We start from the raw sequence: 25,613 nt of genomic DNA, 5'->3' as shown, positions 1-25,613 counted from the left end.
TGAAATGGATTCTAGAGAGTTTAGCAAACTGCATATATAGATGCATTTATAACATTTTTGTGCTGTAACACTTCAGACCATGTACAACCTTATGGCCTCCAGTGGCTACATCAAGACTACATGGAGTACAGGCAACACAAATTCCTGGACTAGCTGCAAATTCCAAGCAACCACTCCTCACTTTCAGCTTAGGGCAACAGCTAATGGAGTGGCACAGAATTGGTACAGAGTGTGGGGCATGGGCAGGAAAAGGAGCATGTGCTGATACCTCAGAGGGCTGGTGAGTGGGAGAACAGGAGCATGGAGCAGGTCACAACAGTCACAGCCATCTGACTGACTGGAATCTGCTTTGCCTCTGCTCAGTTTTCCTGAGATTATTGATCTAATTGAAAATGATAGAAAGAAACTACTACTCAATACTCACTTCTATCAGAAATGTACCCAAAGCATGGAAATAGGCACTGTGGTGATGCTTCTGCCACCCTCTTTGATTATTTGGCATGCACAGATGCTGGAGAAATCTGTTCTATAAAATGTGTGAAGTAATCTGTTCTTACATCAAAGGAAGAGGATATATAAGAAAATTTGACAGTCTGGATCACGGGTTTTGTCTGATGTGTTCCCTGCTTTCTGCAAGGTGCAGCAGCTGCACTCTACCTGCCACTCTGCATGGGCAGGGCTGCAGAGCTCAGTGTTACGGGTGTCAGAATGTGACCTAGTCACAATAAAAGTAGATCTTCAGCTTGCTTCAGCTCCATTTTACAAGGGAAAATAAATTATCACAGGATATTGCAAACTTAAGAGGGACAGAATCTCTCCCACCATGCACCAAGGGTCCTCACCTGTCATATTCTGCCTTGGAAATGGAGGAAAATCAACACATTGTGTGCACTACCTAGAACTTTCCAGGTTTTGATGTTAGAGCAACAGCAATTTAATTGTATAGAGGTATAAAGGGGAGGAAGAAAAGGAAAAAGAACACGTGAAAAGGGAGGGGGAGCATGTGTTGTCCTTTATCTCATCCCCTCAATGTGCTGACATATAGGCCCTTCATAATGTACAATAAAGGCTTTCTATAATGCTGCATATATTACAACTATAATTAATATAACTTTATTGTTTTATAAACTGAATATGTATGGAAAATCTATTGAAGTGGTTCTGTGATTCAAGTGTACAGGGAAATAGATTAATTTTATAAATTACATCCATTTTCTGCTAGAACTTCCACCAGTACAAAAATTAAATACTATGCTTTTATACTTGTATCCATTTACATGATCTTATGTCATTGTTCCCTAAACCTAACTACTGGAAAAGCATTTCAAGTTATACTTTTCATGCAGTATCAAAAATGTAGCCAAAATTCAGTAGTTAAGAGCACCAACATACAAAGGATACTTTTGACTTTTGCAAAATTATCTTAAAGGAAAAACAATTCAGTGAAAAAATATAGAAACAAAAATGAGACAAAGCAAATAATAAAAAAACTATAATTGCAATAACAGTCATATATTCTCCTGAAAAACAACATGATTAAAAAAATGCTATAAAATAAAACACAGATAATATGGATAAATTATATTAGTAAGTTATAACACACTATAGTTTACTGTAGTTGCACATAATTTGTTCAATTAAATATGTACTTGGGCAGAATAATTATTAGTGTAAAGAAGATTTCCTGTCTCTGTGAGATGGTTTACTTTGTGGTCAATCCTATTAGTCAGCTCTGGACTGACACTGTAACCTCCACAAAGAAAACACTTACACAGACCAATGCCAATACAGAGGAAAACATGGAAGTCTGGACAGAGACATCCCTGAATACAGTGGCATTGCTGCAGCTAAACCAGCCAAAACCATACTGAACATAAAGAAATGGATTCCAAAGTACTATTAATATATAAAAATCCTTTAAAGATCTAGAGCACTGTCTGAATAAGACGATATTCAAGTATTCTTTCAAATACTTCTGCCTTTCATCCAAACTGTTGCATCTCCATTTCTGCCTACAACTCTTGTATTTCACTGCCTATATTTCACAGTAACCACAGCTGCACTAACAGTAACCCTTCAGGAATACACACTACTGTTCAAAGGCACAGAAAATACAGAAAACACTTTCAAAATCTTGCCTTTCATCTGTTCCCTCAGATCCATCACACCTGCTTGAATTCAGCCACCATCACCCAGAATGTCACTGACACAACACTTCCACAAAGAACAGCATCCTGTCCTCATTTATTCCGGGGTTCTGTATTCTCCTGTCTAGGCACTCCCCATAAAGAGCACATTCACAATTACATTCAGAATTCAGTATTTCCTTTCATTTCTACCTTACTCAGCTATTTTGGATGAATATGTGATCCATCAACTGTTCTGTTAGAAAAGAGTGGATTAAGACATGGAAAACCAAAATACTGAAGCACATCCATTTTGTAGCATTCAAAATAAAATGGTTTTTGTAACTTGAGGAGATTTTTAAAATTCAGTTTTACCTTACTACTTCACCTTTTTTAAAGGTCCAAAATTAGAAAATCTCATAGTCCATTCTAATTTTTCAAAACATGTCCAACTTTACAAACAGGATTTTTTCACTAACTCTTCTAAAGTTTCAAAACTTTTAAAAACTGTAGAATGATAAACCCAAATATTAAAACTGAAGGAAAACCAATTCATCATACTACCTTCAAGAACATAAACACCCAAGTCTGATGCCACATAATTCCTAATTTTTCAAAACTCTCTTAAAATATCAGATCAAAAAGAAACTACATTGATTGTTTTGAAAACGCTGCTCCTGTAGAATACTTCAATTCTTATAAAGTCTCTTATTTCTGAAAATGCAGATTAGCCTATACATTGCAATGTGCCCAGTTAGAGCCCATATTACTACCAGAGCATCTTCAGACACTATGACACCACCCTTGCTCACAAAGCAAAAAGTTTAGTACTTGCCTCCCAAAGTCTTGACCCAAGAGCAGCAGGAGCTGGGTTGTGCCCTTAACATGGTTAACATGAAATACAGCTATTGCCAATGTTTCATTATCTGGGCAGACAAGACAAGCATCCAAACTTTCAAACTGTCTGCTAATCTTAAGTGTCTAAGTCGTGACTTTAGAGAGTTACAGAGTATTTCTGACTTCAGTTTCACTCAGCTGGAGCTTTGTGTTCTCAGATGGATATTATCTGCTCTCTGAGGGAAACGCAGATAATATGTAGTAGGGAGTATTGAACATAATTGCAAACAGTACGTAAGGAAGTTGCAAAAAGAATAGAAAATATTTTCTAATGTCTCTTAACATTATTTGATTTCCTTAGATGGAAAGAAACTTTTTAGAATAAGCTTATATATTGAAATATTAAAAAAATAAATAAAAACAGGAATTATGCCTTCTTCAGTTAAACACTGAATTTTCTATGCCATTCTGAGAAATAAAATCTTTGGATTTCTGTTATTCTCAATAAATTAGAATATACCTCAAAATTTCCCAATCCTATGATTATATACCTCAAACTTCAGTATTCTATCAAACCACTAAAGTAAAAGACATACTGACTTCACTAAAAAATCATAATCTTAAACTCATGATGATTTTGATCTGAAACTGAGAAAGTGAAAAAGTCGGTTCCGTTGGTTCCTCTCTGGACAATTATTCCATAGTTATGTGCACTGAGCAGCAAACTCTGGCCCTTGAATTTCCTGCTAGGAGCTAGGCACCACAATTTTTTGACAGCCTAATCTTTTATGAAGTTTAGACAAAAGAAACTCCTTTCTTGCCTGTCTCCCCCATCAACAATTTTTACTGTCTTGTAAAAATTGAGAGTTTTTAGAAACTTTGGTCTGTGTATTTTGACAGTTCATGTTTCCCTGTCATTGTATTTTTGCAAAACACTCTGCATTCTAGTCAAGATTTTTAGTTTTCCATTTATCCAAATGATTGAATCTTTCAAAGTAATTAAGTACAACAACTACAGAAAATAAAAAATTATATATTGCAAATGGTTGTTCTGATGAGCAAACAATGTCTCATGCACTGCAAAATGGAGCAAACATGGCCACTGAAGAGACAAAAATATTCTCCATCTCCTCTCTCAATATCATAAACCATTTCTGTGAGACCTAGAAACAGTCTGCTTGGATTTTATGCATATGTTTATGGTACACTCAACATATACAACTTGGAAGTAACGTGAATGTGTCATTTCCAAACTTGTTTAACACCAGTTTTGCACTGCTTCCATTCCATTTGCCTTTCCTTTTCAATACGGCGGGCCACAACTGAGCACTTTTGAAAAATCACACTTTGGAATTGTAAATAACATGGAAAAGTGCACAAAACCCAACTTCTTCAGTTTATTACCAAAAAAGTACCCTTTAAAAGAAAACATTCACATTATGAACTTTCTTCTCAGAGTGAAGAACAAAACTGAGTAACACCAGTACAAAGAGTACAAAATGAGTAAAATATTAGAGGGATACCTGGGGAACTTATATATGAAAGTTAGTGCATAGGAAATAAGCAGTCATAACATCCAAGCACCCAGGTAATAAAATCTACCAACTCTACACGTAAGTGTGACATTTGAAAAAATGTTTACACTCAACAACACAAACATAACTGGAGGCCAAGATAAGACCTTTCTGAAAATTGGACTCTACCAGTCCAGCTTACCAGATAAATATACATGTATATACCAAAGTCAACTCATATTAAATTTCCAAAAGCTAATAAAATGGAATATGATTATGAAATTCTGTTCTTACCTAGACTGAGATGCATAGCATTAAACAAAAAACATAGCTAGTTTAATAAGAAATTTCTGCTACAGGTAGCTAGCATTACAGTAAGAGCTGTATATGCTGCAAAAAGCACAACATTAATATCAATGAAATGTTTACATACTGAAAGTTGTCCAGACAAGAACTGTGGAACATCCCTTAACATGCCAGGACTCATAGGAGAAGTCACTGAAATAGAAGGTCGGTCCATTTTTTGAGATTCAAATGAACTAGAACCTGTAATTATAAACAAAAATATTTTATAAATAGTAGCAGTTATCCATGTATTTCAACATTCTTAAACAGAAATTGTAGAAGTATAACCAAACATGCAGTAAAGTTGTGATAAATATTACTTTATAAAATCTATTTAAAATTACCAAATAATGATACTCAATCTTTTGGTGATCAGATGCAATCAGGAGCTTTTATTTATAGAATGGAAAATAAATTATTCAGATATTTCTGACTGTAATTGTCAGTAAGTTGAAGTCCCAAAAATAAACACTTTACTATGGTCAAATGAATTAAGCCTTCTGACTTATTATCTTGTACAATCAGACTAATTTTTAATTCGATTTTTACAAAAATATCAAGATGGGTTTTGTGCATTTTGTACATTATGTTTTTTGTGCATTTTTTTTCAAATCTACAAGGTCTGAAAATGGGCAGAGAAGAAGTTTTGACATACAAAACATAGAGGAAAAGTGAAGTATTTTTATAAATACAAAGGACAATCCACATCTCACAAAACATAAAATTAATTTTAAGAATTGGGCAATAAGTAAAAAAGTCATTGAAGGAGCTTTTCATATGATTATAATCAAGCTTATGCCATTTCATTTATTCATGGCTTCTATTATAATAGCATTCTAAAAAAAATGATAAAAAATAACTCCAGGCTGAAATCCATCTTATCAGATCTAAGCCAAAGAACAAGTTATTCTTGCCTACATGAAATATGGGTTTAGTCAGTTTAAGTAGCACTGAGTGGCTCTAATAAAGTAAGGGTATTCTGAGTTTAAAGTAGCTATCACTCAGGCTGTAAACAATAAACATTTCTTTCCCACTTTTAGTTTATAAGATGCAATTGAAATGCAAAGCAAGAGAACAGGAAATTAAAAATTGCTATCAATGTTCTTATATATTAGTTAGAATTATACTTTCTTCAATCAAAACTCATCTAAGCTTATAACCAATGTCAAACCTAAGTTACAATATCTTGAGTTTTGATAGCTTATTATTAAACAAAGGTAGATAGATAATACAGTAAGATGACATATTGAGACAAATTTAGACAAAAAGACAAGACCTATACTGACTGCAGAGGACATTTTTCATTCTATTTGTGCTTACATAAAAGAGAGAGAAGATTTTCCTACCCCACAATTGAAACTTACTGGACTCCAGCTGTGCATGTGTGCTGTCAGGTATTCTGGGAATGTCCCTGAAATCAGGAAAATTAAGACAGGCTGATCCTTTATCTAACAAGCAAATTTAAATTTCAGTTACACTATAACACTTCCCAATCCACCATGGAATGCCTCAGGAAAGGTGCATGATCTGCTGGCTCTCTTCAGCCACTGGGATGATTATCTATTATCCAGTATAAATACTTTCAGTGTCAAATTAAATCCTACAGAGCAGATTTGGTGGATGCAGGAGACAGGCTGCACAATCACAAAAAAAAAAATTCAGCAAATAAAAGAACAATCTCAGAATTAATGGTAGACTAAAACTGTGATCAGTAGAATTTACAATAACGTTATACATTAATTAAATTCACTGGACCCTCACTCAAACATACTCGGCTACCAATCATGGCTATCCAAGTATATCCTTTACTGTCCTTGAACCACAAATTTAATCAATCTTACCTTTTCCATAACCAAATAAAAAGTATAAATTCATTTGGCAAAATTGCATTCTTTCATATACAAGACATGTTGCAACACCTGCATTAAATTGTGTGCAAATCTATGTAATTTTAAAGCACTCAATCACAACGTCCTAGCAAAGGAATATATTTTTTCCTCTGAGAGGCAAACATTACTGTATGCTAATAAAAACTATGAATATGCTAATAAACAATTTCAGAGCTATTTGAGAAAACCAAGCAAGATGAAGAGCTTCAGTTCTGAGTCACAGCAATTCCAATCCTTGTGTGTTTCAGTGCCTTGGTTTCTCCAAGGCCACAGCCACTCGTGCAGGGTGGCCATGGGGACGAGAGGCTGGGGCTGCACCATGCTGGGCCCAGCTGGCTCCTGGGCTGCTTCTGTGATAACACATTTAATAAAGGATAAAACAGCTGTGCAGCAGCTGTGAGAGAAAACAATGAGGAAAAGAAGCCGTGAGAGAAGTGTCATTGCAGACACCAAGGTCAGGGAAGAAGGGGGAGGAAGAGGATGAGCTTCCATTCCCTTTCCCACTTGGTGGAGAGGGAGGCAAAAAAAAAAACAGGAAAAAATGGGTGAATTTGAGCCAGGGAATGAGAGAGGTAAGGTTAAGAAGGTGTCAGTTTTGGTTTTATTTCTCACTATCCTTTGCTTTTATTAATTCCTAATAAATTAATCTTCCTCAAGTTTGTTTTGCCCACGATGGTAACTGCTAAGTGGCCTATAAGATTTTTCATCTTATTTTCTCCTCTAGTCCTGCTGAGGAGGGAAATGGAGAGAGCAAGTCCTTGGTGCTCAGTCAAGGTCAACAAAGGTAAAGGAAAAGGAAAGGGAAATTAAAAATGTTCCAATGATATCTACTGTCTCATACAATGAAAGAGTCAATATGATATATAAATAACTTATCTATTTCTTTTAGAAAAGCTTTTCCAGAATACCTTTAGAATATATTTTCCAAATATTTTTCAAGACTCACTAGAAAGACAGCTTTGCTAAGTAGACTGAAGAATCTTTCCAAGTGAGTTGATGCACAGTATCCAATAACTGAAATAAACCTGAAGGCATGAAACTGCTCTAAGTGCCCACTACAGACAAGAAGAAAAACTCTGTTGTTAGTACTCAAAACTTGTGAGAAACTCACAAGCACTACTGAAGAAGCAAATATTTAAGTTTGTATATTTGATATAAGGAGAGTTTATAACAGGAACCAATAGTCGCCTAGTAATTGACTCAGAAATACAGTCTTGAGCTTAACGCATAAATACAAAAAATTTCTTCAACTATATGAGTCTGAAAAGAAAACCTTGAAAAAAACCAAATATATATATATATGTATATATATAATACATAAATCATTCTGAACAGACTAAGAGTTTTCTATAGATAGCTGAAAAAATACACTTGAGATCTTTGAACATTATCATTTATGCTCCTAAAGCATACAGATCCCTGTATTTCATGGCAGCATAAGTGATATTTCTTACAAGGAAGTCTCATAGAGATAAACAGATGGAGGAGAAATAAAATTAGTTTCACAATGATTCTTTGCATAATAAGTTATGCTCCACTGCAAACAGGTTGGATAGAGTAATTATTAAAACACAGTGCTCTATTTCTTCCAAATTCAAAACTGAAGAATCCATGAAAATATACATGCATATAAAGTTATCTATTTCTGAGAATTAGAAAGCACAAAATAGGTAAGTTTCTGTATAGAAGGGACAGCCAGCTCACACTGATTAGCAACTTGGCCATCAATTTTTATTTTAAGATGGAAAAAGTGGTAAATTGCATGACAAACTGGCATGTTTTGTTGGGATTTTTTTAGAATGGCTTTCAATTTTATCTGCCTTGTCAGCTTAGCTTGTCATCTTTAGTTTTCATAGCACTCAGCCCATAATAAAGAGAAAAATTAATAATTGTGTTTACTGGAATTTGGTTTTGTTCTCAGCATATCAGGATGTGACAACAGATTCTCAGCTAAGTTAATTGCTTGTATCTGAAGATTTCTTGCGTGATTTAAAGTTGCCATGAAACCGTCAAGAAATTCTCCTTAAAAATAATAAGATTTACCTCAAAGCAAAAGCAAAATCCTTCAACTGGGCATCAATAATTCTCATAAAAATAAATATCACTTCTGATATCTGGTAAATAAAAACTTTTAAATACTGTACATACACTGAAACTTTATTTTCCAGAGCAGAAAACAATCTTATGAAGTTATGGTTCCCTGGAGAAGCACAGGCTATTAATTTTAATTGTGCATTTGATTATGAACTGTAATCTTCTAAACTGAAAAAAGTAATATGGTCTTTCCAATTCATCAGCTCTTACCTCATGAAAAACATTTCTGACATTATGCTGTTAATATCAAACTCCAGAGAGTTGCACACACCTATCCAGAATCGAAACCGACCAATCTGTAGGAAGCATTCATCACTGAGACTCTTTTACATCTACTGCAAAATGACACTGGGAATTAAACACACTGAACAACTCTTTTATCACTGATCTAGCTCCGTTCTTCAGACTATGAGGCAAGCAGTTAATGCAAAAAAAGGCATCTTGAGAGCCCACATCACTGTTTAGGGAATTATAGATGAGCTGCTCGAGTGACACCCACATAGTAGAAGACATGATGATAAGGAAGCTGAACAAGAGACAGCAAATATAAAAGCACAAGAAATAATACAGGAGATTTTACACAATGAAGAGAACGCAGAGTGATTTTTAAAAATAAGTATTTTCAAAATGTGAGTGAGTTGCTCCTTGGAACTTTTGCTAAAAACCTCTATTTGAGAGATATTATGAAAGATTCATGTATAAAATTGAGACCTCCTTTACTAAGACAAGTAATGTAGTCTGTCCCTTAGCATTACTATTATACCCACACTTCCCCAAGTTATGCAAAGCTTTTTAATGATAGGACAGATAATACAGTCTTTACCCTAAAGGGGTTAAAATTCCATAGTATGCAGGGGATAACCGCTCATCTCACTGACAAGATAAAGCTATTTTTTTGTTATTATCAGGTTTGTTTAAAATTGTCATACCAAATTAAGTTGCTACACCTTAAGTTCCTGATGTGTCCAACGCAATAAGTTTCTATTGTGGCTGAAACCTTAACAGTCGGCCTCACTGAAATGCTGTTCTCCGATTATATAGTTCGATATTTTTTTAGTACTTCTTAACTTTTAGTCAAGTTTTCTTATATTAAGGTGCAAAATAAAGGGTTAAACGTATATATTAAAATTATTATATGTATTTATTAGTTCTAGAATCCTAAAATGGTCCAGGATGGAAGTGATCTTGAAAGATAATCTGGTCCAACCTAACATGGAAAAGGGAATCTAGATATTACATATCACCTTGTCCAGTTGTGTCCTATATATCACAATAAATTCTGAGGGAAAAAAAAGAAAATTTTAATAACTGTAAATGTCTTCAAAATCACTGATAATCATTTGCCTTTTCACAACCCTGATGTGACCAGTTATGGAACTTCCAATGGAGAATTAAAAACTTGATGTATATGGCTTTAGGATGTAGGAACTTGGAAGAAAAAGAACAGTTGAAAAAGAGGAAGTACTCACAGTCCAATACAACAAAGCAACTACTGCTATGCAAGAAAAAATTAAATTTAGACATTAAGAGGTAGATTTGAAGGTTAATAAAAATGAGCAATATACAGCACTAAAGAAAATCGCACAGAGTTCTAACTATTCATTCAGATGTGTTCTGTATTAGATAACAAGCAATAATTTAGTAGTTCCATCCATGAAAATTATGTGAATGTGGATTTGAGACTTTCCAAAGCATACTGATTTTTTTCATTAGCATACTATATTTCACACAAAATTCTACACTGCAGACTCTCAACAAATAGAGTTCATCATCAGTTCATAGATCAAATATGATCTCATAATTTTATGTATGTATTATAAAAGATGGGAATGGAGAACTAAAAATCAACCGTCAAGAATTACGAGTATAACCACAGTTTCAGAGCCAATATAGGCTGGCTCACCAACCGAAAATCCAGAGAAGGGATCCTATTTTTAACCATAATAGCAGATGATGCTTGAGACTCTGAGAATACAGGATTTCACACCAGCTCTTTTTACTCACTGACATGATCTATCATTCCAGCTACATTTTGGTTTACAGAAATTTGCATAAAATTTTTCTGTTTACAATGTTAATGAATGTTTGATATACTCCATCCTAAAAGTGAAAAATTTTATCATAGTTAATTAATAAGTACATGAAATTACTTACCCTATAGGTCTTGAAACTACAAGCTCTACTTGTGGCTCAGGTTTGGATTCTAAAATGATATTATACACCTCCTCAAAGGTGGCTCCTTGTAGTATCCTTCCATTCCATTCTAATACTTCATCACCTGTAAGTCAAGTAATAACACCCTGCTTAGTAAGTCTGCTGTGGACAGCACTTACAATAACAATTTAAGCCATTCTACTCAGTTTTTTGGATTGTGAAACCTGTGTTTGGAGGCCTTCATGCAGGAAAATCCTGAATATTAAAGGTTTTCTGCAGCTCAGCTTCAAATATGTAAAGTTCTGTGAAACAATAATAGAATCAGTAGGACCCCTATTGAATTAGATGCTGCTCCTGTTGCTTTGGCAGCTGTGGCTTACAGAAATTCCAACATGTTCTTTAGAAAATTCTTATCTAAAGCATCATATCTCATCAACTTACTGTTTTGAAGATCCATGTACTTTTACAAGTTTAGTATTTAAGGTTCAGGTAGCTCTTATGTTAATAGTTAATATTTCTTGAACATTCTCCAATCTAGCAATCTATGGTTTGCATGTTGGAACAGAAGCAGCTTCCTAGCCAAGGTGGTTCTGTTCACACAGAATACAGTCATAGTTTGGTTTGCTCTAAACAAGACATAGATCACAGAATGACTGGGGAAGACATCAATGGAATATTATTTTGAGTATAAAAATGAGCAAAAATATTACAATATTTTTTGAACAACATGAGAATATATATTTCGCAAAAGCAACCATCTAGTAACAGTGTCAGGTTGAATTCTGCTCTATTTCATCATATCTATTTAATATAATTTCACATGTAATTAAACTTGCTCACTTTTTATCACCTTCAGAAAAGCAACTCAGCAGTATAGATCTATAGTAGTTACATACCTGGTCTAAGATGCCCCACTGTATCAGCTAAGCTTCCTTTTTTAACTTTGGTGATAAACGCGCAGAGTCGACCTGATTCAGTCATCTTTCCTCCTACTACCTGTTTCAAATAGGAAGTATTTTCACAGTATGAAAATTACTCTAAATTATTTAAATGTTTGGGCAATAGAAAGAAGAATTCATCTTTTTCCTTGGGTATTATGTAGTCCAGGTAACACATATACACTTGAAAAAAAAATCACAGAAATTTGGCTATGACGTTATTTTTGTATCTATTCTGGCAATTTGTACATTGTACAATAGAAAAGCAATGGAAATAGAGAATCCTAAAGCTTTTAAATTTTAGCAAATACATGTATAGTATCTCATTGTATTATAAATGACCACCCTAAACAATCTGAGGTATTAGTCATAAGATTGCTCACTTCATTATTCTTTTAACTGGAAAAAGGTATATTAATATAACAGAACTCAGGATGTTCACAATAAGCAATGAAATTCCCTTTGGCTTGGCAAGTCAGATAAAAACATTTGTCACACTGAAAATACTCTACAGGGAACTTCAACAGGTTTGACCTTAATATTTATGTTAGAATCAGACTTACATGTCAGAATCGGTCAAAGCTGAAAAATCTTCAAATTCTTAAGGTTTCTTAACCAACTCCATACACTGGGATTTAAAATTTGTAATACTAAATCCAGTTTAGTTTATTTTCAATATATAAATTGAAAATTCAGGTCAGGGATAACTATTGGAAATCACTCTTTCTAGCTGTCTATTGAGATTAAAAAGTAGTTACTCTTGAATCTGAATCTCACTGAAGAGTTCATCTTCATAATACAAGATTTCAGAAATTTTAACATAGATGTTTATACAAAAAGTGCTTCCTACTGGCCATGTTAATCTTTTCTCTTGCATTTTCTGACAATAAGACAAAAATAAACATATAAAACTTGATATTCAACTGTCTTCTCCACTGACTTCAAATAAATTTATTAATTAAATAAAGATTTTAAATATTTCCAAAACATATTAGTATATGTAATCCATAATAACACTGATTTAATCCTTATTCATAGGGTGTGACTATAACCTAATCTGTATACCTGAGGTAAGAGTCATGCTAAATACAGCAAGCATGTGGAATCAAAATAAATACGTTTGTTTCTTTCACTGTTCATAGTTTCTTCTCATTCTTGTACTAGTATTTCTAGAACTGCAAATAATAATATCACACAAAATTGAGATCAATATATGAGCTAGAAATAATTCATAATGTGTTTAAAGAGCACTGCATCATGAAAAAGAGGTTAACACATAAGAGTATATTCTTTTGTGATAAAAACCAATAATATTAAACAATTTTCCACTTAGTGTTTTTAAAATGTGGCAAATCAAACAATCAGAGTAGATAAAATTCCAAAAGAGAAAGTTCCATTGGCATACTCTGATCTGGATTGAAATGTCATTAACTCATAGATGTCCCCCAGGTCTTCAAGAGAGAGAATTTATTTTTTATTTTCTTCTCTTTCTTGGGAAATAGAAGTTATATCATGGGGCAATGCTCCATATTGAAGAACACAGACAGGACTTGGCTTACCTAGCAAGGGTGCAATTACTGCTTTGTTAAGAAGACATCCTCAGTAAACTTGTGAAAACATGTCTAGTCTTTCAGAAAAATACAATTTTTAAATTCCGCCAAGGACTCTGCAAAACTACTCTAGGTGACTGAATATAAAATGTCTATATTGTAGTTTTGAGAGTCATAAGACATTATCAATATTGGTAGGCATACACTATCTAATATGAGACTACTTTAATTAGGAAAGTAGCTAGTTTAACGGAGAAAGTTGTTAGTTTCAAAATTGTTCATCACCAACCTTCAATCCAAGCATTGCTCCTGAATCTCTAGGCACACTTCCATCTTTTAGTCGTTTATTTAACAAAATCCGACCAATGAGACGATCTCCATCTTTGGATGGTTGCCAAGTTACTGGATGCTATCATATGGTGTTAATGGAAAATACAGTGAGTAGTATTTTAATGAAAAATATTTTAGTAATACTTTTCATTTGCTGATATATTTTAAAAATGCTATGAAAGTATTATGATTACACTAATATTTAATGTAAAAAAATGACAGAAAACTGTGCTGGAAAATATTTGGACAAAGCATTCATCAAAATGGATGTCTAATAACGTTATCTATTTTACTAAATCAAATTTGTAAATATCTAAAATGATCTTTCAATCTTGATTTGACAGATATAGACAACTACACATAGTTATCTACACACAATGAGCATCACATCTGACTACTGAGAAAAACATAGCTAAAAGTCGAGTACAATAGTAATATCAGAAAAGAAGTTTAACTCAAACTGAAAGTTTGATGTAAGAAATGTCTTATTTTTCCACTACTTCAAACATTTCAATTTTTATCCAAGAACAACAAATATTTTTAGTGTTTTACTTTTTCTCAGTAGTAGCAGATTAAAATTTAAAAATACAATTAAAAGGCATATTCATTACTTAATTTTAATATTCTGTTTCTTTCTTGGAATAATTAACTGACATATGAAGCACAGTTACAGAGAGCATTATTATTCCCTTACTATACATGGGCACAGTTATACTTGTCTATTGGCCTAATTAATGAACTGTTAAGATTGTCTTTTGTGTAATCATAGTACTTTTTCACAGAAAAATATTATTTCATGCTCTATTTCATGCAAAATTAGCAGGCACAGATAAATCTGCTCCCATTATAACTAATAACTCTAAAAAGATTTATCATAATCTCCACCAAACAGAAAGCAAAAATAAAAAATACCAAAGCAGATGGCAAAGCCTTTAATTCTGCACAGTACTGCACAAAAATTGCATGGCAACAAAACAAATGAACAACCATGACAGTGAAAGGGAAAAAAGAAAAACAACTTTTCTGTGCAGAGAGACCCAATTTTCTCCCTTTTTCACCTGGGGTTTAAACTATTAATTTAATTTCAGCCCCAGGAGTTTGGAAATAGTAAATCAGATAAGCCAATTGGTAGAATCCTTATTGTTAATTACTTTATTCTTTAAGGTAATATCATGATATGCTAATTAGCAACCATAAGAACAACATTCCTTTATGCCTCTCAATTTTTTTTCTTAGGCTGCCAAACAGTAAAAGCTGCAAGCATGCAAAGACTTTTCATTTGTTTTTCTTTTCTGCACCTTAAGAAATGCTATATTGTCTCTAGAAACACCCTATCTTTTATTTTATGCACTATTTTAATGAGTGACAGAGAGCAAACAAAGACCAAATGAGCAGGTTAAAATGCAGGCTCCATAATCTCAGTACCTTCTCACTATGGCTATGTTCCTCGTTTAGAGTTGTGCTACTACACGTATCTACCCCAGAGTCTTTTATCTGAGGCTCAGACCATTCCAAGTCCTCTTCCAAAGAGTGGCCACCAAAGCACACCATTTTCTTTTGCCTCTCGGATAAGGTGTTAGAATCCGACAGAACTGCCTGCTCACTAGTTTTTCTTTTTCCCCTTTGACTGTCCCCTATAGGTGTGGGATAAAAAAAGGATACAAAAAAGAAAACATGCAAAGGTGTAAATAAAACCAAGGAAATGTAAAATGACAAAGGAAACTAAATGGTAAGGCTCCACATGTCTCACCAAAGACATTGGGGATGCCTCACTGCTATGCCAAGACGTATGGTCCAACCAGTTGTAATCCATGTCTCCTGTGAGAATCAGACAGACAAGATAGTGCAGTAAAGGAAAGGTGAAAGAAAGGACAAACAAAGATACAGTAAAATTGTAAGACTTCTGATTATCCTATCTGATTCATAACCTCTGGCAGCAGGACTTGCAAGGGCTTCCAAGAAAAGGTTAAGGCTCCAACAACAGAGTACATGGAATATGAAAAATAGTGAGGAAGGAGATATATTTGTGTGTGTCTATGAGTGCATAAAGTTATGTACAGTGCAAAGCATCATTGTGCCAGATTTATTAACTGTCCCTGTAAAATTATTTACAGTAAATTAAATGAAAAGGCAAATTGTATTTCTAACAGAATATCCAGAAGGGAAAATGTTTGAATACAGAATGTATTAAGGAACTTATTTCTTTGCTTTTCTAACACAAATTAGTATTTATTCTAATCACATCAATAAAATACTTAAAACAAAGGCACTCTGTATTCATTTTGCAGTAGATGATGTTTTAAGGAACGTTAAATGAAAAAAAAATATAGAAACTATGTAAGGGTAAAAAGCATATTAACTTTGCTTTGTCTACCTGTTAAATATTAGGATGAATTCTAGTGAGTACAGGTACCCCACAAATGGGAGTGTTTAGGGTACTGACAGAGCATATAAATATTTCAAAGTCAGAATTTAACCTCCATGGCAGACACATGGTAGAAAGTAAGGTTTGAAAAACAGTTTAAGAAGAGATCTAAATTACTGTTGCTGTCCAAAGAATTAGAGAATGACTCATGCATTTTAATAAAACATTCCCTTTAATGTAGGTACTTTAAACTCTAAATTATACCCACACATTCTGCACTATTATGTTTCTCTCTTTTTTCTTTCCCTCACAATTGTTACTTCATGTTACATGAAAAATATTTTGTTACTGCATGCTACATAATTTTATATTACTGTATGCAGGAAACAAATGTTTAGTTTTCTATCAAATTTGACCAAACTAAAGCAAAATAGTTCAGGGTTTTTTAATAGAGACCTCAAAAAACATTTTTCTATTTCTGTTACTTCAGATTCTGCTTCAACGTTGCTCAGCCTATTCCTCTGGAACTACATCAGTGGGGTGGTGAAATGTAGATAACAAGTCTTAGCACTGTCTTAACACTTGTCTAGAAAACTTTACAGAGAAGATGTGAAGATACAGTCCCATAAAACTACAAAAAATAATAAAGGCTTTAGTAAAGTAAAATATTCTCCTTGGAGAGGTATCACAGAATTAACTAGATTGGAAAGGGCCTTTGAGAACATCAAGTCCTACCTAGTATATCTTGTATGTACAATGAGAAATACCATTTTTTTCACTTGTTTCCTCCTAAAATAGAGATTTGCATATGCTGTATGGGAAAAAAAATCAAGTCTCGTTTTCATTTTAAAGAAGGTAATATTCAAAATACAAAGGCTTTGTTTTCAGAAAGATAATTTGAACTTAGTCCCTCACACATTGCAGAAATATTGTAGCACATTAAATCACCTTTTCTTTCATAAAAGCAATGATAAAATATCTTCATAAAATTGTTTTCAGGCCTGAATTCATTCATATTTCCTAAATAATAAATAAGTTGTAAATCTATTAACTATGTTTCTTGACTCTTGAAAGGAAGATAACATCAAAAAATGGGAAATTCTTACCGAAACTGCTCTGCCATGAATGTTAACATCTTGCCTGTATTACAGATAAAAGTGTGCTATCCTGCTAAAGGGGAAAGGAATACTCTTTTGAAAGCTAGTAACATTTTGCTAAAGGTACTTCTGCAATGGAATTTCCAGTGTAACTTTTGCCTCCAGATACTGCTTCAAGGGGTACCAAGTGAAATCATCAGTGAGCTCATGAAGATCTAACTCTTATTCATAAATATACATTCAGAGATATCTAGAAGACAGCAAGAGTTGCCTGTTTTACAAATTCCCTGGGGCCTTTAAGCATTGGTCCCAGGCTCATCTGCTGGTGTACCTGGTTTCTGCTTACTCCAAGTCCTCTTGCCCATATATTACTGTATGGTGCATCCACAAACCATATGTGTCCAAGATGAGGTTCAGGTATTTTGCAAAAATAGTTACTCTTCAACAAATCATAAGCCCTGGAACTGAACTAAGTTCCTGCATTAAGGAACATTTGCAAAATTGAGCCTGTTACCTTATAAAACAATCCCTCTTCTTGCTCAACCATTTTCCTTTCTCCTTTTCAAACAAAATGTAGAAGGCTGACTTTCTTTTTAGTTTAGTTGTGTCTCTCAGTAAATAATTGGCATGTATAAAAGGAAAGTTAAATTAAAATAAACAACAAGTCCACCCAAACATTGTTTTATCTGTGTAAAATATGTAGTTATATGCTTCCAAAAATTATCATATAAATTAGAATTGTAAAGCCATTGTAGATCTTTTAGATTTTTCCCTTAATATGTCATTAAGTGATCTAAATGACAGGTTTAAATACTATGCAAGTTAATAAAAGGATGGTTGTCTGGAAGCCCTGTAGTGTATTACATTTCTATGACAGATATGTATGGCTTAGTATACCTACAACTTTTTGAAATACAATTAATGGTTTGATAAAGTCCCTGGACATAAATTTTTCAATGAGAGTTCTATAAATATTAAAATCTTGACTAGGTAAATGATTTTTGAAATCTTGCAAAATTAAAAGTAATATATGTAAAGCACATAGGTCTTTGCCTACAAGAAAAAGAATTAGAAGTAAATAAAACAAAAAAAAGTAAAGAAATAAAAGTTAAACCATGATCTTTTGTAACAAAAACACCATAGTTGTAACTCTGAGTACCAGAGGATGCACTTGCTGCTGTCTTAGAAATGTCTCTTCCACTATAGAAAACACTTTATTGAGAATATGTACATTTAGGGCATGCAGCAGAAATTATTCAGGAAAAGAATGTCACCTCATTGATAAATTACAGGAGGTATAACATTAAGACCATCATTCATGAAAAAAGGACCTAATATATTACTGAGAAAGATACAATCCTAGTTTACACCATTTTAACAATATTCAGATGCCTTGTGAGTTCAGGAGTGCAGCTGGGTATAGGAAAGGACATGTGTGAGATCTGCTCTTATTAATGTCAGTGAGTTCTGTGTGTGTATGGAAAGCTCCCATGGACAAATCAGGTTGGGAGAACAACCACATCAGTAACCCAGCCTTTCTGCAGAAACCAGGTTAAGCTGAAGCCTTTGTAGCTTCACTGGTATTCAGTGTGTTTTTCTTATTTTATCTAGACAAAACCAAACAGACAGAAGATTTTTTTCTTCTACGTTGGTAACCTCCAGCAATGGGACCTTCCTGTAGCAACGGGAACTTTGAATGTCAGAGTATATTTTAAAAGAATTTTTGTTTCTGTTTCCCTTATATTTTAATGTTTGATTATGTAGTTCTTTGTTTCCTATAATGGCTTTCCCACACAGAAATATGATAATTGAGTATCCTTTAAAAAGCATTAAGGATGCTTTATATCTAACATGCAAGGTGCATGTCTACTCTTTTTTGAATATTGTTTAATTTCATGGTCAAGCCCAAAACCATTTATCTTCCAAGCAGGCTAGACATAAAGTGTAATTGGCTGTTCTACTCATACAGAGTTATTTGGATGCTCTAAGTGCCCCAAAATCTTCTCACAGGACATAAGGATAACTCAGGCCCTTTCTACCTAAAGCAAGACCTCTCTAAACTTTCAACTGTTTCCCTTAGTAAACTAAAAATATAATCTTGCTTTGAACCAAATAAACTTAAAACTTGTCCTCAAATTCAAATCTCACTGCCAAAAAGGACAGGTCATATAACTTTAAATTCTTCAGCCTGAGACTACCTGACTACATAGTGTATACTGAACACATACTTCTGACTACTTGAGCCAATAAAGGTACATATATGTCATTACTCAAAACTGCAAACTATGTAACCTTGTAATTAAGTATTTTCCCCCTCCAAGCTAATTTTCAGCATAAGGGTACTGTGAGCTGAACACATCCTGTGTGTCTGTATCCTTCTCCTAACTGCACAGCTCCCAGGGCAGCCCTGTACCAGACGGGTTGTGGAGTGAAGTAAAAAGTGAAGTACAGCTATTGAAAACTTCCATTTAAGCAGGTTACTTTCTGTTTGCAGTACTATCCATCTAGACTGCCACACAGTGGGTGACTCCAAAGAGGAGCTACACAGCTAGAATTGCCTGGAGGTGATTATATGTGTACTTAAACAATTGCTTTGTCAGCTCTGGACATTTCAGGGACATTCTAGCTTTTGGTTCAGGAACAAACATAAAGCTGCCTATCACAAAGCCGACTAAAGCACAGAAATAATTTCCAACACAGTCACTGATGAAGTTTGAGCACTGATTACAAAAAGAAGCACCTTCTTGCCAGGCTTACAGCAGGCTTTGAAAATTCCTACCACGCACTTCAATTTTTCTTGTTGGGCAATAATTATTCCTCTGGATTTGTCAACTTTCAACATGAAACAGATTCGGAAAATGTCTGAAAGATCTGGTCCTACCAAAGCAAAAAAAGAGAAGCAGCTCTTTATGAAAAGGATATGAAGTATATTTCGACTTTTAATTTGTGAAATACAGAGAAATGGAACAATTAGGATAAAAATGTATAAAATTCCATTAGTGAATAACAGAGTGCTGAATTCCACAAGGCAGGTGAGAGAAAAGACTGGGGGAGGTGGGAGCAGGTAACTGCAAACGCATATGGAAAAAATAATGACATTGACAGCGTACAAGCACTGAACAGAGATGCTGCTACCAAAGAAATATCTCTGGACCCCATGGGCTGGTCACTGAGAACTTAGAAATACCTTGAAATTTCTTTGCAATTTCTTTGGGTTTTTTTTCAGGGATACTGTTCAGGGGAAAAATCTTACTAAAAGAAGACCCTGGTTTACCCTCGAAAACTGTGTAGCCTTGCTTTCAACTTCTACAAGAACTGCTTAACAGGAAAGATAATACTTTTAATGTAAAGGCTTACGTAATGTAAAGGTGAAAGGGCTTCAGCATGTCTATTTCATTCTGGCTCTCTTTCTGAAATTGAGACTTAGGATAACTATTAATAGAATATTTACTGAAGTATTTTTAAAATTATGTTTTGCTGGAAGGATTTAAATTGCAGGAAAGACTTTCTTCAAAATTACATTTTCTAAAACAAAATTATGTTCCATCTGTTAGTCAAATATATTTTGATAAATATTTTTTCTTGAAATAAATTGAAAGAAAGTTTATCAATATAGCAAATACACTCAGTTACAGCTCAATGCACAAGCTGGATGATCTTACACACTTACAATTATGTCTCATATGACACCTGAAGTGTGACCCTATATGCCACACTATAATTTCTATCATATGATCCAGTACACAAACTTAATCAACAAGAAAATGGACAGGTACAGTTTAGTTATGGGAAACATATTTTATACTGTGGTCCCAGTCTACCACTGCCAGTTTGTTTCCTTATTAGGATTCAAAATTTTCAGATTTGCACACCTTTAACACCTGCTACTTTAATAAGATCAGGGAAAACTAGAACTAATTAAGTATAATATCCTATGGGTTTCTCTCTTGCTTGATTATCTTTAAGATTTTATCTTAGGAAGATGTTTATTTCAAATTACACTTTTGACCCTACTCGTATCATTTTCACTTTTCCCCTTCTTCCTTCTGTTGTTACAAACTTTAGAGCCTATACCTGAAAAAATAAGTTCTTTTGGCAGAATATGAAGGAAAACACACATTGAAAAGTTTCAATAAGACAGTATTTTTGGATCATGTCTAGCAGCAAGTAATCAAAAGCAATTTATTACTCCTTTATTATTATTTCTAAAATACACCTTTTTTCCTTTTCCTTCTCTAGTCACATCCACAATGACCACATATATGTTCCTGGGCTGACCTCACACATCTTCCCTGATTGTCTCTTATAACCATGCATCCCTTCACCTTAGGCTGCAACTGACAGCTTCAAGTTCTTCACCATTTCAGGCCTGGAACCATATCAGCAATACCAGCTTGCCTGTACCTGAACTCATATAAAGAGGAAACAATGCAGGGGACAATAATCCTATTAAAGAATCTCATACCTGGCCCTTGTTTCAGCAGCTTAGTGTTATGTAATACTGTGATAATATTCTATCAACTAAAACCAGATAGCTCATTTAGGAGTTCCCTTTTTCACAGAGAAGTCTACTGAAAGTTAAGTTCTTGCATATAATGCACAGAGGAATTAACTGGTGTCTAGAAGGTGAGGAAAAACCCTGTATATCCTGAATCACTGAAATTCTGAATCAGAAAAATGAGCCATCTTGGAAAACAACTACTAAGGAAGCATAGAATCCAATGATTCTGTAATGTGTTGGAGTTGCTGCACAACTGGGAACCAAACCACACATGCACAAGAAATTCTATCCTCAGACTTTGAAATCAGTCCAGGCAAATTCAAGTGTTTTGCTGCCAACAGGAAAGCAACAGTAAAACCTGACAAGCCAGTTGGAAACAAGCCTCATAGTCCCCTGGAAGTGAATAGAGTTCATAATTGGAGCACTATGAAAATTTGTGAGAAATAGCTGCAAAGTTTAGGAAACAGGTCTGAGGTTTGTGTGCTCTCAGCACCTATTTCCATTAGACTTTTCATTACCATTTTATATACTCACTGAAGAAGGCTTGGTTAAACTGCAGAAATAAGTAGCTTCAGGAACTCTATTTAGCATTAGTAGACATATTTGCTTATGCAATTCACTTCATGCTGGCTTACCCTATACTCAGCTTTCCACAGATATACTCTCTTTCTACATCCTGAAGTTGTGACTGTGTCAAAATGACTGTCAGAGTAGCTCCAACAAGCCTGCCTGGCATCTCCAAGTCTCAGAGCCATAGGATTTAATGCACATGAACTGAATCCTAAATGTGACCCTATTTCTATTTGGACAGAAATAACCTCTCTACCTTTGAGAGGCAGTGTATAACCAGGTGCATTTTCATTCCTTTTAGTAATGGACATCTGTTGACAGGGAACCTATAATAATGTTTTCTATATGCATGGTTCCTTCTAATACATATTAACAACAGAAAAAGAAACCAATAAAGAAAAATAAACAAAAAAAACCCCTTATAATGTGTACTTACTTTCAATCTTTACTGCTTTGATGTCAACACTAATTATTACAGAAAATAACCCTAAGCTACTTTGAATCAGTATATCTTAATTTATAAGTAAGCTCCACATTTGCAAAATTAAGGCAAGAGACCAAGAAAGACAGCAAAGGAATGGATTCTTCATGAGGCAGGATATCAAATTCACAAATAAGGACGTGGACTTAACATGCCACTTGTACTTGGAGTTAGAGTTGTACTAATTTTATCAAGAGAGCTATCAAACGTAAGTAAAGCTGAAATAGTGAACATGTCAGGAAGGAAAGTCTTCTTAGCTTAGGTTTAAAGAAATATGTATATATTTACTCATAACAATGTCCTATCTTTTACCCCCAATGTCATGTAGGGCTAATCCTAATGAAAAGAGGCATTACTAACACAGAGATGGTTCCTTTCATAGGCACATCATTATCTAGAATCAATTTCCATCATCAGCCCAGCAGCCACCCACATATCGTGACTGAGGATCACCCAGTTGTTTCACTGATCACATCCTTTTCCTCTCTCTCCACCACTTCCAGTCAAGATCACTGACATCTTGCTACCAAAAAGTGCAATAAAAATTACTCATTTTGTGAGTTTCAGTATGAGATAAACAATATACAAACAACATATCTGTTTATCTAATAGAAAAAATTCATCATCAACAAAAAATAAAAAAATTAAAACACAAACAAAATTAATTTTTTAATTGAAAAAGTCTTATAAAATAATCAAACCAATATCTAAGTTCCAGAAACTTGCTGCCCTTTTCTGTTCAGTTATTAGATCTTGTTTGGGACAAAAAGATATCCTCTGCTTTTACCCTTGGACACGGCAGTTATCCTATAAGGACAGCTGAAGGGAAGGAATAATGCAAAAAAGGTCTAGTTAATGTTTTCAAGCATGGTATTACTCTCAGTGGGTTCAGAAGAAGATTCTAAATTCACTCTACATGTCTTGATCACTGATGAGGAAATGCACATTTCAGAATAGAAATAAAAACAACATTTTAAAAAATCCTCTATATTACATGTTTGAACAACTAGTATTTGAATAGTAAATCATCATTCAGAAGTTAAGCAAATTTATTTTCTTGTCTGTAATTCTCAGTTTACATTATGAAGAAGGACATGGGCAAATTTTAAAATTCTACCCACAATCAAGAGGGAAGTACAACTTTGGCAAATGTCACTTTTTAAACCATGTGTAACAAAGAAACACAGCATTTCTTTGCAAGTCATAGCTGTTTTTTTTTTTTCTTTAAAACTGACCTAACATTTCCAAATAACTTTCTGGTTGTCTAAAGTATAATTTTTAACCTGCTACCTTCTCAAAAATAAACTGCAGGAGACACAACACACATTCACTTTACTTTTAAAATTCTTTTCTTTAAGAAGCAAGAGCTTAATAGCAGCTGCAAGTCCAAAGTATCATCCATCCCTGGCAGCACACATACCATAAATGATCTAGAAGTATGCAGTGCATGTGCTGATTCAGTTAGCTGTAGTGAAAGCAAAAAAAAACAAACAAAAAAAAACACTGCAAGAGGCTCTTTCATCACCTTGACACTGCAATAAAAGCCTTTGTAAACTAGTAATTGGATCATTAATTATTGATCTCCCCTTTAGCAGTCATGATGAAGAAAGTAATTTGGTATATGTAAAAACACCTATTGTTTTGAGTTTGGTTATATGTTATTTTTGTCAAACCACCTTCTTTGAAGGAAATTAATTACCTCTTTTAAGAGGAACAGAAAACCTGAAAATTAAACTCCAGTGGATCCCAGAAGTAAAAATCATAATCAACTGTCTTATTTAGTTTCATACCTTCTGTGCATAGGCTTGACAGTGTGATACTGTATAATCAAATTAGTTCAGAGTAATGATCTGCTATACTTAAGTTACAGCTTCAAGAAGAGATGTGCAAAAATAAAATACCAATGACAGTGGTTGTTTTTTAAGACACTTTAGCACAATCAAGTCTATTTTGCTCATGTATACATGTTTATAGATACATGCAGGAAAATTCCCATACACATTACGCTAAGAGGAAGATTAGGTTGCAAAATTAAATATTGAGAAGGTAGGGGTGGTACAAGACTTATCTTGCCATGAAGCATTAATTTAGTCCCTATAGAAATGTATTTATGTATAGTATTTCATAACACCATGGTAAAGTCCCCCATCCCCACAATGGATTTCTGTACACAGCAAGAAAGGTGTAACTTAAATAAGTAACTAGTGAATATCATTGTTTCTTCAGTTAATGACCCCTTTTGTTAGTTACTGAACATAATCTAAATGCAGACCTAAATGTAAAATTATTTGTCTCCTGCGAATTCTGGTGTTGTGAAAATGTTCTCTAGGAGTAAGGGTTAAATTCAAGGAACTGTTCTTTGTGGACTGTCTGTATAATGAAATGAATGAGATGCTACAATTAACCTCTTAAAATGAGCTGCTGACATACAGATGTACCATCAAACACTTTTAAATGCTCCAAACAATTTTCAGCACCAAACTTGAGAAATACAGGGCTGGATTTTTTTTTTTTATATTTTCTTGGATTTTAGCTCTGCCTTTTCCCAGCTCTATTATACCTATTATTAGAAAATGGCAAAATTTATACAAATCTACTCACCAAATAAGCAGTAAATTTTATTATATGATTAAAAAAAAAAAATCATCTTCCCAACATTTATCCAAGATTGCCCATGTCTGTATATACAAGTTGGATGGAAACCTCCTTTGAACAGAAATTCCCTAAGAATGTTCTTCAAAGAAAACCAATATGGTTTAAAAAATGTTGTGAAGATACAAGGTGAGATTGTTAAAGCAATAAATAGCGAGATACAGATGCAA

General features: G+C 34.0%; 1 protein-coding gene across 50 annotated transcripts in view; it reads right to left on the bottom strand.

Moving 5' to 3' along the window:
* RIMS2 (regulating synaptic membrane exocytosis 2) overlaps positions 1-25,613 on the bottom strand; it is a 447,523-nt gene that overhangs the window by 199,151 nt on the left and 222,759 nt on the right. For 34 of the 50 annotated variants that reach the window (XM_088177742.1, XM_088177747.1, XM_088177759.1 and 31 more), the window contains 6 exons: positions 15,203-15,411; positions 13,737-13,856; positions 11,856-11,955; positions 10,960-11,083; positions 6,187-6,233; positions 4,911-5,023 (listed from right to left, as the gene is read on the bottom strand). In XM_088177742.1, coding sequence (XP_088033868.1) covers positions 4,911-5,023; positions 6,187-6,233; positions 10,960-11,083; positions 11,856-11,955; positions 13,737-13,856; positions 15,203-15,411 — 713 coding nt within the window. Of the gene's footprint in view, positions 1-4,910; positions 5,024-6,186; positions 6,234-10,959; positions 11,084-11,855; positions 11,956-13,736; positions 13,857-15,202; positions 15,412-15,527; positions 15,596-25,613 lie in introns of all 50 variants that reach the window. The other 16 variants (XM_088177854.1, XM_088177865.1, XM_088177882.1 and 13 more) reach the window with 1 other exon arrangement.

This window comes from Sturnus vulgaris, chromosome 1 (assembly GCF_052056855.1).
Source record: "Sturnus vulgaris isolate bStuVul1 chromosome 1, bStuVul1.hap1, whole genome shotgun sequence".
Lineage (NCBI taxonomy): Eukaryota > Metazoa > Chordata > Aves > Passeriformes > Sturnidae > Sturnus > Sturnus vulgaris.
This window is presented reverse-complemented; position numbering and strand designations above follow the sequence as displayed.